This window comes from Dermacentor andersoni, chromosome 6 (genome assembly GCF_023375885.2).
Source record: "Dermacentor andersoni chromosome 6, qqDerAnde1_hic_scaffold, whole genome shotgun sequence".
Taxonomy (NCBI): domain Eukaryota; kingdom Metazoa; phylum Arthropoda; class Arachnida; order Ixodida; family Ixodidae; genus Dermacentor; species Dermacentor andersoni.
The window spans coordinates 109,722,314-109,737,353 of record NC_092819.1 but is presented as its reverse complement, the minus strand read 5'-3'; the positions used below and the strand labels follow the sequence as shown (position 1 = coordinate 109,737,353).

At 45.9% G+C, this 15,040-nt stretch overlaps 1 protein-coding gene across 1 annotated transcript in view; it reads left to right on the top strand.

The window, feature by feature from the left end:
- Window positions 1-15,040, top strand: part of LOC126522302 (uncharacterized) — a 107,991-nt gene that overhangs the window by 15,040 nt on the left and 77,911 nt on the right. Inside the window, exons 5-6 of the mRNA XM_050171030.3 lie at window positions 11,640-11,921; window positions 14,890-14,984. Of these exons, the coding sequence (XP_050026987.2) occupies window positions 11,640-11,921; window positions 14,890-14,984 (377 nt within the window). The remainder of the gene's footprint in view (window positions 1-11,639; window positions 11,922-14,889; window positions 14,985-15,040) is intronic.

The window sequence follows — 15,040 nt, the reverse complement described above, 5'->3', positions numbered from 1 at the left end:
GATGGGCCTCTCAACGATAACCTTGACCTTCAGGTTACTCACGCACACAAAAAAGAAAGCCTATTTACTCATTACCTAACAACTCGCTAAACTACAAGTTTACTTGAAATGCGTCTTTCAACTCTCGGAGCTTCTCAAACAAAACATAAACAAAGCTCATACCTTACATACTGAAAGAAACTGTAGTCTTAAATTGCGATATTTTCAAAATGTTAAAAGAATAAAAAAAAAACGCGCTTTCCTGCTTTCCTTCTGCGGAAGCTCTCTTGGCCTCCCATATCAATCGCTTATGACTGACTCATACTTTTGAGCCGTACTCGAGGTGGTCGCGGTTCGAAAGCTACACTGGCTATCCAGGAACAACAAAAGGGCTGACTCACTATCAGCTCCTCCAAGACGTTACAGTCTCCTGCCAATTTGCGTCCCGGCACCCCTTTTTCATCACAAACTCAACTGACCGAGTCGCGATTCCCTGCCACCTGGTCTCGTCTTGCCACCTTGTGCTTCTTTGTACTACACGCTGAACTTCGAAAAGAATGACGGACCGACAAGGAACATAACTGCCCCGTGCCCTTTGTCCGCGTCTGTGCAGAACATGCTTCTCGGTCTCTTTTTCACCAGTGGCTCGAACGTGTTTGATGCGCCAACATCGTCAACGACGACCGCACTGTTCTTTTCCACGCGCCCTGCCCTTTTGGGTCTCTCGCCGTCTTTGGCTGCGCTACATTAGTCACCGCATTCCTATCTTTATGGCACTTCTTTCTGCGGCACTTTTTCCTTGAATTCCCTCACATGCCGCCTTCTCGCGCCTCGTGCTGGCTGGTACACATTTCGTCGGCCCGGATCGGTCTCTTACCCGCACAGTCTGAGCGATTCCTAACTAAATCACCCCTCTCTTGGCTACCTAGACTGGCGGAGAGCCGCACCGATCCCTGAACAATGCAGTTGTCGTCCCTTGAGCTACGCAGCTCGCAATCCTGACAACTACCCTCAACTGCATCGTCCAGCTGGCACTTCACTTCGGCCTGCAGATCTGGCTCGGCATGGGTGCTCGCGTCTGTCGGGTCAACAGCACTCTCTACGTCGTTAGCAACCTCGCTAACATTACAAGCGACGCACATGCGCGGTAACTGTGCCAATTTGTTCGCAGCTGGCCTAGCTGTCTCTACAGTCCTCTGTTGGCACAGCACCTCGTCGCTCTCACTCTGGCCTTTAACGACCTCTGCTGCCACTAAGGCATTGTTAGCTGCTCGCTTTTTCCGTTCACCTACGAATGTGCCGCTACTCTCGCAGGTACTACTCTTCTCGTCGGCTTTTTGTGAAAATCCGCCAGATACTTCCTCATTCTTTTGCTCTGTACTGCCTACAGAATTTTCAGACAGGCATTGTCTTTGTTCCTTTAACTGCTGAAAATATTGTATCTGTTTTTCCAATGCTGCCTTCTCTTTCTCGTACTTTGCTCACGCTCATGTCCTTGACGCTCACACTTAATCTTAAGTTCTTGGCGCTCACGCTCTCGTGGTTCTTGTATCACCTTCCAAGCAATCTTAATGCTTTCATCATCATTGCCACTATCTTGAATTGCCTTTATGATAGCTGGCTTTTTCATCTGTTCGTCCGCCTCAATTCCCAAGTCGTCGCACACCAATAACAAGTCTAACCTCGTTAACCTACTAAGATCCATGGCAGTGACCTCGACTGGTGGTTAGAACTGTTTTCCTTAATTGTGCAAACACACAATATGCAACAAATTCCCGATTCCTAGAACTATCAAAATGAACACACAACATTTGAAGTCTGGCGAATCAAAAGGAAATAAAACCACGCGCTCACTTACGGTTGCAGCACCCTGCCATCTGGTTCATTGGTCCGCTGTTCCCAGTTCCTCAGGACTCTCTGGGTCGAAGGCTCGCTCTTCTTCGCTGTTCCCAGTTCCTCAGGACTACTTTGGACGAAGGCTCTTTTTCGCTGTTCCGGGTTCCTCAGAATTTCTCTCGACGAAGGCTCATCCCACCGCTGCCACCAGTTGCTGGATCTGGAGGACAATCCCAATTGCTGTCCCCCAGATTTTTGGACCTTGCCGTTGGGTGCGGGAGTTGGCCGAGGTTGAGGAGGACTTTGAGATGAAAAACTGGAGGTTTATTTAGATTATTTACAGTGAGAGTACAAAGAAATTAACAGTGATAAAGTCATTACGGGCCGGCAGCAACTCGGACGCTGCGGCCCGTGGCAAGAAGCTCGAAAGAGATGAATGAAGGAATGCTCTACTGCTGCTCTCGGTCTCTGGCTTTTAAGCCCTTTGGTGTCTCGAAGTCGCGTCACGTCCGGCCAATCGGCGAGCCCGCTCAGGTGATGTCATTTTCGGCCAATCGGCGAGCCCGCTCAGGTGTCGTCATTTTCGGCCAATGGTAGGCGCCCGTGCGATTGTGTCACACCCGGCGCCGAGGGTCGCTCCTTGGGCCCCAATTGTCCGAGTGCTTACTTCTCTCTGCGGTATTGCCTTGCTGGCTTGCAAGCGCAGTCACAATAGGCGGAAGGGGGCGACGTTTCAGTGCTGCAAAGCAGCTTTGCTCGGGACCTGCGTTACCTGGAACCGTGCCAGGCTCCCGCTACACTTTCGGGAAGAGTCCAGCAGTGAATAGCTCCACCTGCGGTGCACGAGGTGGGGGACGCCAACTCGTTTGCACGTGCCGCGCCTCGGGAATGGGGTAGATGTGCTTCTGCGCTTCTTAATTAGCTGTGGCGCGATTCGATGTTGTCTGTTGAACTCGAAGCAGGCTCAGGAAATGGTCCCGTATCTAACAACATTCTGCATTTTCGTCAACTCTTCTGTTGTATGAGACTTCGTATGTGTGCCAGTGGTAGAGCTGCACACAGGCCAGAAGTACAGGACGAAATATGCGTACGGGAAGCGTAAATGCAAGCCTCCTCTTCCGAAAAAGAGGCGGTCAGCAGCAACTGAATCGGGCAAACCGAGGATCGTGTCACTATCCAGTCACAGCGATGTGTTGTCGAAAGCCAACCTGCGCTTGGAATCTATGCCCAGCAGTGAATCTGAAACCCGGCGCCGTCAACCACTCGCAACGTAGTGGTGCAGCTCTGATGCGGGAGAAGTTCCGTTTCCAAGGTGGCAGGTGACGATGCGGTGCCAGCTCTTCAGGACTACGGTGAACATTAGCCTAACCGCAGTTGCATCATTCAGGGGAACCTGCGCTCGGAATCGATGCCCGGCAGTGAATCTGAAGACCCAATGCCATCAGCTAGCCTGACATCACAGTGCATTTCCGTTTTTGCAACGGCAAAGTTCTGTTTTTGTGACGGCGAGTGACGCTGCGGCGCCAGCTATTCAGGACGACGGCAAACTTTTGCCTAAGCGAAAGCGAATTGTTCAGGTGCACCTGGAACCTCATTTTATGTCCTCGGAAGCAGCCAAGAAGCAAGCATGCAGCGTCTGTGTTACACTTCGCATGGTGGCAATGACGGAGTGCAAATTTATTACTATGGCTAAAATATAAGAGCAACTGTGATCTTCTACCATGTTTTTTTGTCATGCCAGGCTTTCTGCAAGTTTGGTACAACAATGATGCAAATAAATATTTATGTCAAAACTACAGGAAGTATCTTGATGAAACTTTGTAATTAGTCATTCAGTGTACTTTCCGATAAGCATGCCAAGTTTCATTGCTCTGGTACAAAGCATTTCACCTCTGATCCCCAGCTGCCCCCTTAAAACACCACGCAATAGGAAAACAACAAAATGTGTCTCGGGCCGCTGGAGCACCACCAGCTCGGCGCATGTTGGCGTCTCGTGCCACAACGATCCACGTGACACTTTAGATATTGAAAATTGTTGAGTCTGTAAAATTTTTTAGTTACTTTGGATTGTACGTTTTCCCGATTAGTATGTCTTTTCTGAAGTTTTTTTCTTATTTTTTTACGTATGGATGAGGCTCTACTGTATATGATTCAAGATCATTTAATTTCATTACAATCAAGCACCTCTACAATGAAATTACCTGTATAAGGAAGGAATAATTCTGTTCTCATTTTATTCTGAGCTGTGTAGTATGCAACCTCTATAACCAGGTGACTTGTATAACTAATGATTTTGGAGGCTCCAAGCACTTCACAATAAAGGCGTTCAACTGTATACATTTATGCTGTGGGAATGGCTCCCTTCTATATTGGCAGCACATTTGTGTTATTGGCTTTTAAAAGCATGCAGTACACTTGCAACTGCACTATGGAACATGCGCGGGCGCTGTGAAAGAGATAGATGCAGATGCTTGTCACAAGTTTGGTGGCAATAGTTGTATGTAGTGACATGCAATGACCTGCAAGATTTGCTGCTGCCAGAAAAGGAATGCGTGTGTGCCGGCATTTTCATGTGACGCAGGCTAGTGAGTAGTGCAAGGAAGCTGTACATCGCATGTGCCTAGTACCTTTTCTTCTTTACGTGGTATGTAGCAGCCAAAAACGTATCATACAATCACAATTTGGCAATGCACTGATCATTGGTGCCAAAAGATCGTGTTTTCTGCTAGCGCATCATCCGGTAAAAAAGAAGCGCAGGAATATTGGGTCATTTCTTTGAGTTCTCGATTGCAAATGTTGACGCCGGGAAAATGTACAAAACAAGATCCTATCAACGAGTTTCTGCCATGTAGGGGCAAGCCTGCTGCACAAATTGATATCAGTGCACTAGGATATCATCAAGTCAGGTTTAATGAGAACGAAATACAAAGTTGAATTATCCAAATGTTGAAATATCAAATTAATCGGGAGAACAATAGACATTTGTTTACTGTATCATAATGCATTTATTTAGTAATGAAACCTGTTAACCTCCTTTCTATTCTGCATCAAGAGTGCAGTTTTTGTCATCTTGGGCAATTGATAAGTGCTTGGGAACATGTAGATTCTATGAAGTGGTGAGGGCCTTATGAATTCTGTAGCAGTGCAGTAGCAGTGGGTGTAGCAACATGCACATCTTCGTTTAGACAGGTGCGCATTCCCCCATTGTTTAATCACCAGGTGCTGTAGCCTCCATTGACGACTTTCAGGGATAACCTTTTGCGTGACATGCCATCCGTGATGCCTCGTGAAAGCGACTAGTGTTCTGCTCTACCCAAAATTAAATCCCCCTGTGGGATCCTGCTGGCAAATAGGATGGCAGAATGGGGCTGTGAATTCCATTTCCATTTTATGGAATGTGAAAGTGGCACAATTGCATTCCTTTCAATTCCGTGTAATTGAAAGTTTGAGCCAATTCCCATTCCGTGAATAACCGCTTGCTCACACTCCATTCCTTGTATTCCAGCAAGGTGTAAAAGGCACGGCAGTCGCCGACCAACTTTCCAGACCCCGCGGGGACTAAAAAGTCGAACAGTTCGAAATTCTAATTCAGCCAAAACATTAAAATTTATTAGGCTTCGAGCGGCTTAAAGAAAGATCTCTAATAATGCCCTGCCTCATACTAACTACACTTGGTGGCGATCAGACTTGCTTGGATTTGCTTAAGAGTGACGTCATCTCCGTTTGCAGTCGACAAGAGCATTGCTGCGTTGGCGATCTCCGCCAATGAAGTTTGCCATGGAGATAGAAGAAACGAGCCACATTACTTCACTCTTGCGAAGGCACAGGGCAGGAGGTGGCGCGATCACACAAATGCAAAGCCACGCAAACACAAAGATGCAATGTCTCTGAGGTGCACCTGCTCAGTGGGCACACCACGTGCAAAATAGTGATCAAAACTTTACGAAGAAAAAAAAGAAGTCCCGCATTGAGTGATTATGACGATAGTGCTGACCGAAAAAGGAAAGAAACAAGAAAAAGTGACATCGCTTGGAGAGTTTTGTCAGCCAAAAAAGAGAGGGCAGTGCCTCCGAGACAGGAGGATCGCATGTGTTCTCTATTGAAAGCATGCGCCTCCCAATTTTGGAGGCTATAAAGCGAGCCACTGGAAGCCAAGCCTGGCGAAACCAGTGGAAAATTCAACATGGCAGCCTCCAAGATCAGGTAGTGGGGCTCAGAATGAACGATTTAGTCCGTAAAATTAAACATTGGGACATGCCGTATTTACTCGCGTAATAGTCACACTTATTTATCAAGAAAATTGGCGCAAATTCAGGGGTGTGATTATTACGCGGGTTAAATATCCCACAAAAAGAAACCTTTTCTTTTTCCATCCCGCATTTTCTGTGGGATGACAAGCAGGCAGCAGCCGCTGTCAGTGCGGGACACGTAACAAAACAAGGATGGCGGCCGGCGGAGCAAGCCGAACGCGCCGAACGCAATTATTTTTCTTCTCGTGAGTACATTACGTGCATTGAAACAGTGTCTTTCGTTCAGTGCGGGGGAACGTACCCCGCACCTCCACTACAATGTAATGCGAAGGACGACTCAGTAAAACGAGCAACTATTTACACTTTATATTTACAACAGCGGTTGCAGCGCTGACTGGTTAGATTCACAGCGCGCACCCAGTTCGTTCTTCCTCCTCTTTTCTCAAATGATGGCGCCTGCGCGCCTCGTTCAAACAATCAAATACCACACGCGTGCAGCAATATCGTTAATATCGGCAAGTTTGCGACAATAACATAGCCATGTACACTTTGAGGGGACAGAAACAGAGATGGGCGTGCTTAGCTGCCAGTGACATAAACACATGGTGGGCATGCTGCGGCAACTGCGGCATTTGTCTTCACTACTATCCTAATGTGTCACGTTTCCGCTAAAAGTGGGCGAATATCTTAGCTGTGTTAAAAGCGTCGGCATAGAAATAGGGTACACTTCTAACGTATTAGTGTAAACGGGGCCAGTATAGTTGCCGCTTGCAATTTGTTGCGTGCTCACGAGTGCAGACAAGAATCGAAAGGCGCCTTTTTAGTTGTTGTTGGCCAAAACCATTACGAAGCCTACAAGTAATAAAGCCAAGGCAAGTTGGCTATAGCTTTCTTTTTTTTTTTTCATGGAATTGCGGAACGTGATGAAAGGAATGAAATGGGGCATCTGCTTAAAAATATTGGGCGCTTGCAGACCGCGAACGCTCTTCAAGAGTCGTTCGCGTAGCATTCGACAGATGTTAAGCACGATCATCATTAGCTAGACTTGGCACACGACAAATCGCTGCAACAAGTTCAGGGTGCGATCATAACACGGAAAGAAAAAAAATCTAATTTTGACAACAACATTCAGGGGTGCAATCATTACACGAGTGCGATCATTATGCGAGTAAATATGGTAAATTTGTCCGAAAAATAATTCGCAACAATGCATTAGCTCTCTAGGAACCCAGACGGTGCTTTTATGAAGTCCGGAATATCCATCAAGTCCAAATTCTTGGAGTCAAAAAGAGCTCTTCACTGCTGTACTTGTGAAGAGTTGTCTAAACAGCGCAAAGGATGGCACAAGTAAGAGCATAAACGATGAAGCACTGATTTTCAACTAACATATATTGCATGCTGCACATGATGCAGCCACTCTAAGAAAGTAGGCGAATGAAAAGACTCATGAAAGCCATGAAGCCTACAATTAGCTAAGAAGGGTACAGTATGTGTAAGCACACCATCAATTAGTCTGTTTCATAAAGAGGTGGAACTTTTAGATTGTTGTCAATGTGCGTAGCTTGGCTGCGGCATTTGATATGTATTCCTTTGCCATGATGTCGCGATTCCCTTTCCTTTGTGTGTATTTATATTCTGTATGCAGCATGCAATAAATGTTAGTTGAAACACAGCACTTCGTCATTTGTGTTCTTGCTTGTGCCGTCCTTCGCGCTGTTTAGACTTCGATGTGCAGCAGCTAGCTCACGTCAGCACTCTAGTTTATAAAGCCAGCCTCATTTTATGATGACTTGAAGACCTGACAGCAGGATTGTAAGAGCAACATGTTTGGTGTGCGTAAACAGGCAATTCAGTTTACATGACCATGTGAAGCAGGCAGGCAGCAATGGGAAACCTATTTCACTGTTGTGAATCCAACCGCCCCTAAGCCAAAAACACAATCGTGTGCTTTGTTGATGAACTATTATCCCAGACACTCTGTGCAGGAAAAACGAGGGACTGTTAATATAAGAGTATCCGAATCCATGATTAGTTTTGTGGTTAAAGGGACCGTGAAACGATTTTGACGATTTTGTACAAGCGTACTGAGTCATTAGAGTAGGTCCTTCTGATCATTAATTGACACATCTAAGTGCTCTGCATAAAGTGTGTAATTTATTATAAGGTTTTAAAAATGTGCATCGCTGGCAATCGCAGCACATTGCCCGGCTAAGTTTTCAGCCGACCCTAACCATTTGACGTAAATTGCCCTTATGATGGTAGTAGAGCGAGCTATCCAATTGGCTGCCCAGGGTGCATCACCATAATTTTCCAACTTTATGATGAACAAATGTTGTTCGTAATAGTTGGAATGTTATTTTATTTGTTTCTATAAAAAGAAAGTAACAGAAAGATAATGCACAAGAACAATTTCTCACTACGCTTAAGCACTTTCGGCACACAGCAAGTGTCATCTGCTTGTGTTACAACATGCTCCGTGTTGACGAGATCTCAGCAGTCAGTGTCGGTCTGTCTTTTCGCGAGCACCATGATTCGCCTTTGTTGCGTTGTGGGCTGCAAACGTAGCGACTGGCAATATGTCAAGCTGTGGCACTGTGTCCCTCTGCAAGGCAGCAGACGAGCGGAGTAAATGCAGCGCATTGGACTGCCGCTATCCGATCAGCACCAGGATTTGCAAATCACTTTACACCGGAGTATCACTACCACAATAGTGTTTTGCGAGTCCAGTATTCAGGCGCAAGCGGTCTGGACCTGGCTGCTTGACCGTGCCGTTTCTTGAGATGAGCAAAATGGCAAACGTGAATGGTCTGCACGGTGCAGCCACCTGGTGGCGCAGAGCTCAACCAAACACAGTAGCAGTAACGAAGTGCATTCTTCTTTGCTGCTGGTGTAAATTTTTCCACAGGAGCGTAATCATTAACACATTGTTTTTGTAAGTGTTTAAAATGTTTTACACTTGGATAGAGCAATATTAGCTCTTTGTTTGGCTGGTTAAGCTCTGCGCCAACAGGTGGCTGGACCGTGCAGATCGATCAGGCTGCTCACGTATGTCTATGCTAAAGTTTCATCAGCTTGAGTTTATACGTTCACCAATTCGTCGAAATACTCGGCTTGCCTGTGGTTACCGGAATACCAGACACGTTTGGTGCTGCGACAGAATGCTCGCAGCACGCTCTGCTTTGATAGCTCTCGCTTGGAGTCGACTGCCAAGCAGCTGGCAGAGAGGTTGGAGAGTCTTCACGTGCTCGCTCCTAACAACCGGAAGTAGATGACACGATGTGCCATCATGACGCAAAGCCAGTGAAGGTGGAGCTTAGCCCCGATCACTCGGTGAACGAACTGAGGAAAATGCATGGCTTTGGAGGAGGGTAACTTGTAATTGTCTGTAGCTCTCTTAATATGAGACGCTTCACACAAATCGCGGTGTGAATGATTAACTGTAACTGTACCCTACATGTCTACAGAATTTGTTCGAACTGTTTCAGGGGCCTTTTTAAGGAAAAAAAAGGCTTGAGAACTTGGCAAATCCTCGCTACACCCAAGATGTTTGTCATGATGTCTCAATATTGACAAAACAACGAACACAATTTATGACCACCACTGGTACTGAAAGACACATTTCTAATTACATTGGTAGGTACACTTGTACGTAGAAAAATCCGAACCTTATCCACACAGTTAATAAATAATTATGAAAAATAAATAAAAAAAGAATAGTTAAAATAAGTAATCAAGAATAAATGTTATCTGCAATCAAGGGAAATGCATATCCTCTGAAATTAATGAATAAGTGGCTTAGGAAAACTAAAATGTGGCACAAGGTGAGAAGTAAGCAGATTCAAGTTTCTTTGGCTGTTGCACCTTGAAAAATTATTTCTAATCGCTGGCATAATGCAAACTGAAGACTTCACTGCTGAAGAAAGTTAGAAAACTATAATGTTTCTGTTAGTAACAAGTAGCATCATGTGTGCTTCCCTGTGATCTGGAGTAATGGCTACGAATTTCCGTAAGGTGGCATGACCACTACTTTTCTGCAACCCTGCTGGGAACTAATAGCCCATAGCAACATAACCAGCAAATGTGATATTAGCATGCTTGTAGCAGTTAAAGCCTTATTCATCTTACTTGCTGATGACTTCTGCGGTGTTTGTTGCATTGCAAGCCATGTTTTGATTCAAACAAAACAAATCCTTGCTATAAATGCTGTTGAACCAAATTGGAAGAATTTGTGGTTGCAATGTTCGTGCAAGCATGCTGCAAGTGTCACACAAGTTATTTTCCTTTTTGTTGCTTACTTGTAGAACACACACAAAAGAAAAAAATGGATGCAAGCTTCTCCATACTCGCCTCACATTCAGCTTCCTAATTCATGTACAGTGTGTTAAAATCCCCCAATCCAGCACAAGACCTGTCACGGCAAGACAGTGCATCGTACCATATCCTGTATAAGCAAAATGGCAAACAGGGAAAATTGATCCGTGCTCATAGTTGTGAAAGCGTGAAGGGACAGAGACAACAGAGTGGTTGTCTTATGTTCTTCAGCCATTTTTGACCCTTGTTGCTTTCCTAGCCATGAAGCATAGCTTAAGCAGATAACTGCAAAAGGTATTCTATGGGTTGTCAAAGGTCATGTACCGTCGCATTTGATTCCCAAATATTATTGCAAACTGGACAGTATTTTAGCAGGTACAACTGATTCAGTTGCATGACTTGCTACGGCATGATCAAGGTACCTGCAGCAGGTTCCTAGTATGGACAGTTGCTAGGGCAGTTACTCGAAGTCGTGCTTTATTAAGGCGAAAACCTTATGTCTCATTAGTCCGTTAACCTTGAGCGAAAACACGTCGATGACATGAAAGGTACAAGAAAGCTACGAACCCATGACCTTTGGTGGAAGTTGAACCACAACCATTTGTGAGAGTTGACCTCTGACCTTTGGTGTTAATGAAGGCAAAGTTAATTCAGGCACAGTTAATTAAGATAGGGTTAAGTCACTTAAACTCGCAACCTTCAGTGGGAGTCGAACCCACGACCTTAGGTCAGAGTCGAACACTTGGGCTTTGGTGGTAGTCGAACCTTATACCTTCGGTGGTAGTTAAGGCAAAGTTAGTTAAGCCACAGGTAATCAAGATAGAGTTAATTAAGGCACTGGAACACACAACCTTGGGTTGTGTGTTCCTCGACCCTCGACCTTAGAAATTAAGAGGGATTAAACGAAGTATACTAAGCGAATTAAAATGATAAATAAGAAAATTAAGAGAATTAGTAAGTGACATACGAGGGATGACTACCCGAAGTAGACTGAGCAAATTAAGGGAGATGTGTACGTCATGCGTCCGTCTTTGAGGCATCGGCACTTGGGCTTTCGCATTCAAGTCGTCTTAGGGGTAACAAGAGACCCTTGGAATTTTTTTATTTTTTCGTCATGTCATCGCACATCTTTTTAAGTTAAAACTTTCAGGTTGTTTTGTTCACAGTATGACGTACTCCCACTACAATGTATCTCATTGCTGCAGTGTTGCCTTAGACATTGCAAAACCATGAATGAAACAATCAGTCAACCAATTCTTGCAGCTGGGCATCCCAGACTGGATACTGGAGCTGCGGCATGCATCGGCGCATGGTTCCGTGTGTGGCGCTGCGTCCCTTGGTGTTCTACGCTCGGCGGCGGCCCTGCTGCTGGAGTGGCTGCGGCTTCACCACTGGGAACCGCAGAGGGACACCCTAGTGGCCACTGAGGTGGCCGTGGCTGCACTCCGCCAAACGAGCAGCAACGATGACGATGGCGAGCCTGCGTGCTGCAGCCCGGCCCAAGTGCGGCAGACACTCGACAGCTGGCTGTTGGTGTCCATCAAGGCAAGCTGTTGGGCTGCGGGTACTCTTGCTGCGGAACTCAATGTCAGGTAGATGTGGTGGCGCTGCCAGCACATATCTAATTAGGGATTCGATGAAAGTGTGTCTGGTCAGGCATAAGTTGAAGTGAATCGGTCACTGACCAAGTCTGAAGAAGGATTTGATGTTTTTGAACTGCATTCGTGTTCCTTGATCACGGAGTAGGGCAAGCTAACGTTGTTATGTACGCAACACATGACATAATGATTCATGATTGTATGTAAATTGATAGTACATTTCCTACCGTCCAGTTCATTCTAGTTGGCGTTGACTCAATAATCAGCGATTCTAGTAGCTGCTGAGTTGATTCATTCTTTTCCTTTGCTGCAATAGTGACATTTTTCCAGTCAATCTCGTGGGTGTTATGTTTCTAGGCACTGTTACGAACGGCCTGCAAGGGAACCGACCTACAAAATTTTCCCAGCCAGCTGCAGCTGCAAGGGTGGCGAGCTTCCCTGAAGTGACCATGCAAGCCTTCCCCACCTGCCGCGGTGACTCGTTTTGTAGGGACGACGATGTGCAGCATCAACACCTCCTCGGCGCCGCTATGACGAAACGCGGTCGGCGGACGAAGTAGTGTTAGCGGAATGGCCAACGCCTTCACGGTTCGATCTGAGCAAGGAAATTCCTGGCACGAGATGCTTTGCGGTGCCGTCTCACGCAGCTTTGAAAACGCCAGACAATGGACAGCCGCGGCGGCCACTGTGCAAGGTCAGCTCGGGGATTAAGAGGCGCCTGCTCGGGTCAAGTACCTGTCTGCGAGAACCCACTCGCCTCAGTGGGGGCAGTGAAACCTGGGCGGAAGTATGTGTGTAAGCCCTCCCCCTCAAAGGCGGCTCGGCTACGATGACTCTGGTCGAACGTTTCCCCTCACCTAGGGATCTAGGGAGGACAGAGTGTATTTAAGGAGCTGTTGCGTGGCTCTTCAACGTGCTTTCTCTTGCAGTCATGCTAGACTGATGAACTGCAACGTCCTTATGTAGATACTGTAAATAAACCCATATTCCTTGTTCTCTATGAAAACAAGTCTCTCACTTCAACAATGTCCTCAGCGTGGATGAGTTGGACGACGGCATGGGCCAGCTACCATCTAATTCATGCCCGATTCCAATCCTTACAGCACGCATAGTCATGGCATTCGTTGTATGACTATTATATTTAATGTCGCGTTTGTGTACCTTGAGTCTTGAGAACTTTCCTGTTTCAGCACTATAAACTTGATGGCAATCAGCGCGTGGAATCTCGTAAATGATTCCTGGCAATATTTCAATCAGCAACGTATCTTTCACATTGAGCTAATTTCAGAGCTTGCTAGTCGGGACGTGGGCAATGCACATGTCATATTTCGAAAATACTAGCGATAGTGCCTCGGATTCCTTTGACATAAGGGATGGCTGCGCAAGCCCGACGTGTTTTGTTCTCTGTTCTTGGCCCTAATAGGGTCTTCTCAGTTTTATAACATGACTGCGGTAGCTGTTACCTGTTGGATCACAGCGGATTGTCAATTAAGTTTTTATTGCATTGCCATCTGAACAGAGGCGTATGACATGCGTTATCAAGGACAATGCTATAGACGTCTTGTGGCTGACCGTATGGCAAGAAATTAACTTAAAGTAACAACCCATATGTGTAGGCTTCCTGTAAACAGAAGGTGAGAGCACCCTGGCAAACCAGCGCATCCAGGAAAGGCAGCAAATTGTCTGAAGTTTCATAGAGAACTGTATTTTTGGGCATTCAGGCTGTCAAGACGCAGAAGCAATCGTCCATATATTGAAAGAAAGCTTTCAGTGCCAAAATTTTTTTTAAATAATGACCCTCAAAGGGTTAATACACGATGGCAAGTTTTTTAATATTGCTTGTCAAAGATTAATATTGAAAGCAATAGGACAGCAGAGTGACCTTCTTTTTTAACGGTCAGCATTTCAAGACTCATTTCAAGGCCTGTTTATTAAAAGGGACCCTGCAACGCCTTAGGTGAAAGATCGGAAATATACTTAGCATCAAAGGGCACCGCCTCTTGAATGTTTTTTAAAAGCTTTTGAATTAGCCTTGTAAGAACGGAATTATTGGCATTAATATGCTGCTGGTTGTATTTTCTTGTTACGTCGCTCTAATTGTCATTGCTTGAAGCTCTGCCACCATGTTTGCACTGAAGTATTACCACTATGAACTGTCCATCACAGCACCAAGCTTTTTCTACCTCCCCAACACCAGTATTGTGCCGTCGCGCATAAGCACGGTGGTATCATTCTCAGCAACAGATGGCACCACCAGCCTATCATTGATGTGGTTTCTTTTGTTTTGCTTCTGCCAGAGACACCGGTCGTGGTGCCTGAGAAATCTGGCATATAGCCAATGTACTTGCAAGTGTGGAGGAATATATACAAAAAGCGCAGGAATTTCGGAAAGTTGAAGGTAAAAGCGGGTTAGTGCAATCAGTGCAGCAATATCATAAAGTTCTTGACAGTCTTGCCAGCGACAACAAAAGTTTACTTAAAATTCTACATAAGCACCCCAAGGCTCCTAGCTATGTAGCAAAATTGAAAGTTTGGCAGGTTTGCGTTGCTTCATCTCTGGGGCTGTGTGAAAAAAACAGGACATACAGAAATTCTTGTGTTGCCTACCTGTACATCAATTAGTATGTGGGTGTCCTGTAGACAAAGCCTTTAAATTAGCTTGACACCCATAAAACATGTCCTAGAGACTCTGGGCTCAAATTTTCAGCAGTATTTAGGGCATGGCATAATACCGTTTTCGGGCATTCTTTAATACGTACAGAAATCTCCATGCACTGACAGTCTTGCTTTTTGCACGTGCCAGACATGGCTGGAACAAACCGTACTTGTAATCTTCCCTGTCATGCAACTTGGCAGCCAGCACAATGCTGCTGCAGATACCAACACTGCTGGCTTGTGTGCCGTGTTCTGTGCAGCGGAGACGCAAGTGCCCGAGACGCGAAATGGACGAGCTGCAGAAGAAGAGGCAGGCGTGCCTCGACCAGATTGCTGCGTTTGCCGAGGAGGACAGGTGGGTGGGGCTGCATTGTGCACCTAAGAGGAAGCTTTCGCTCGGGGCCAACACCG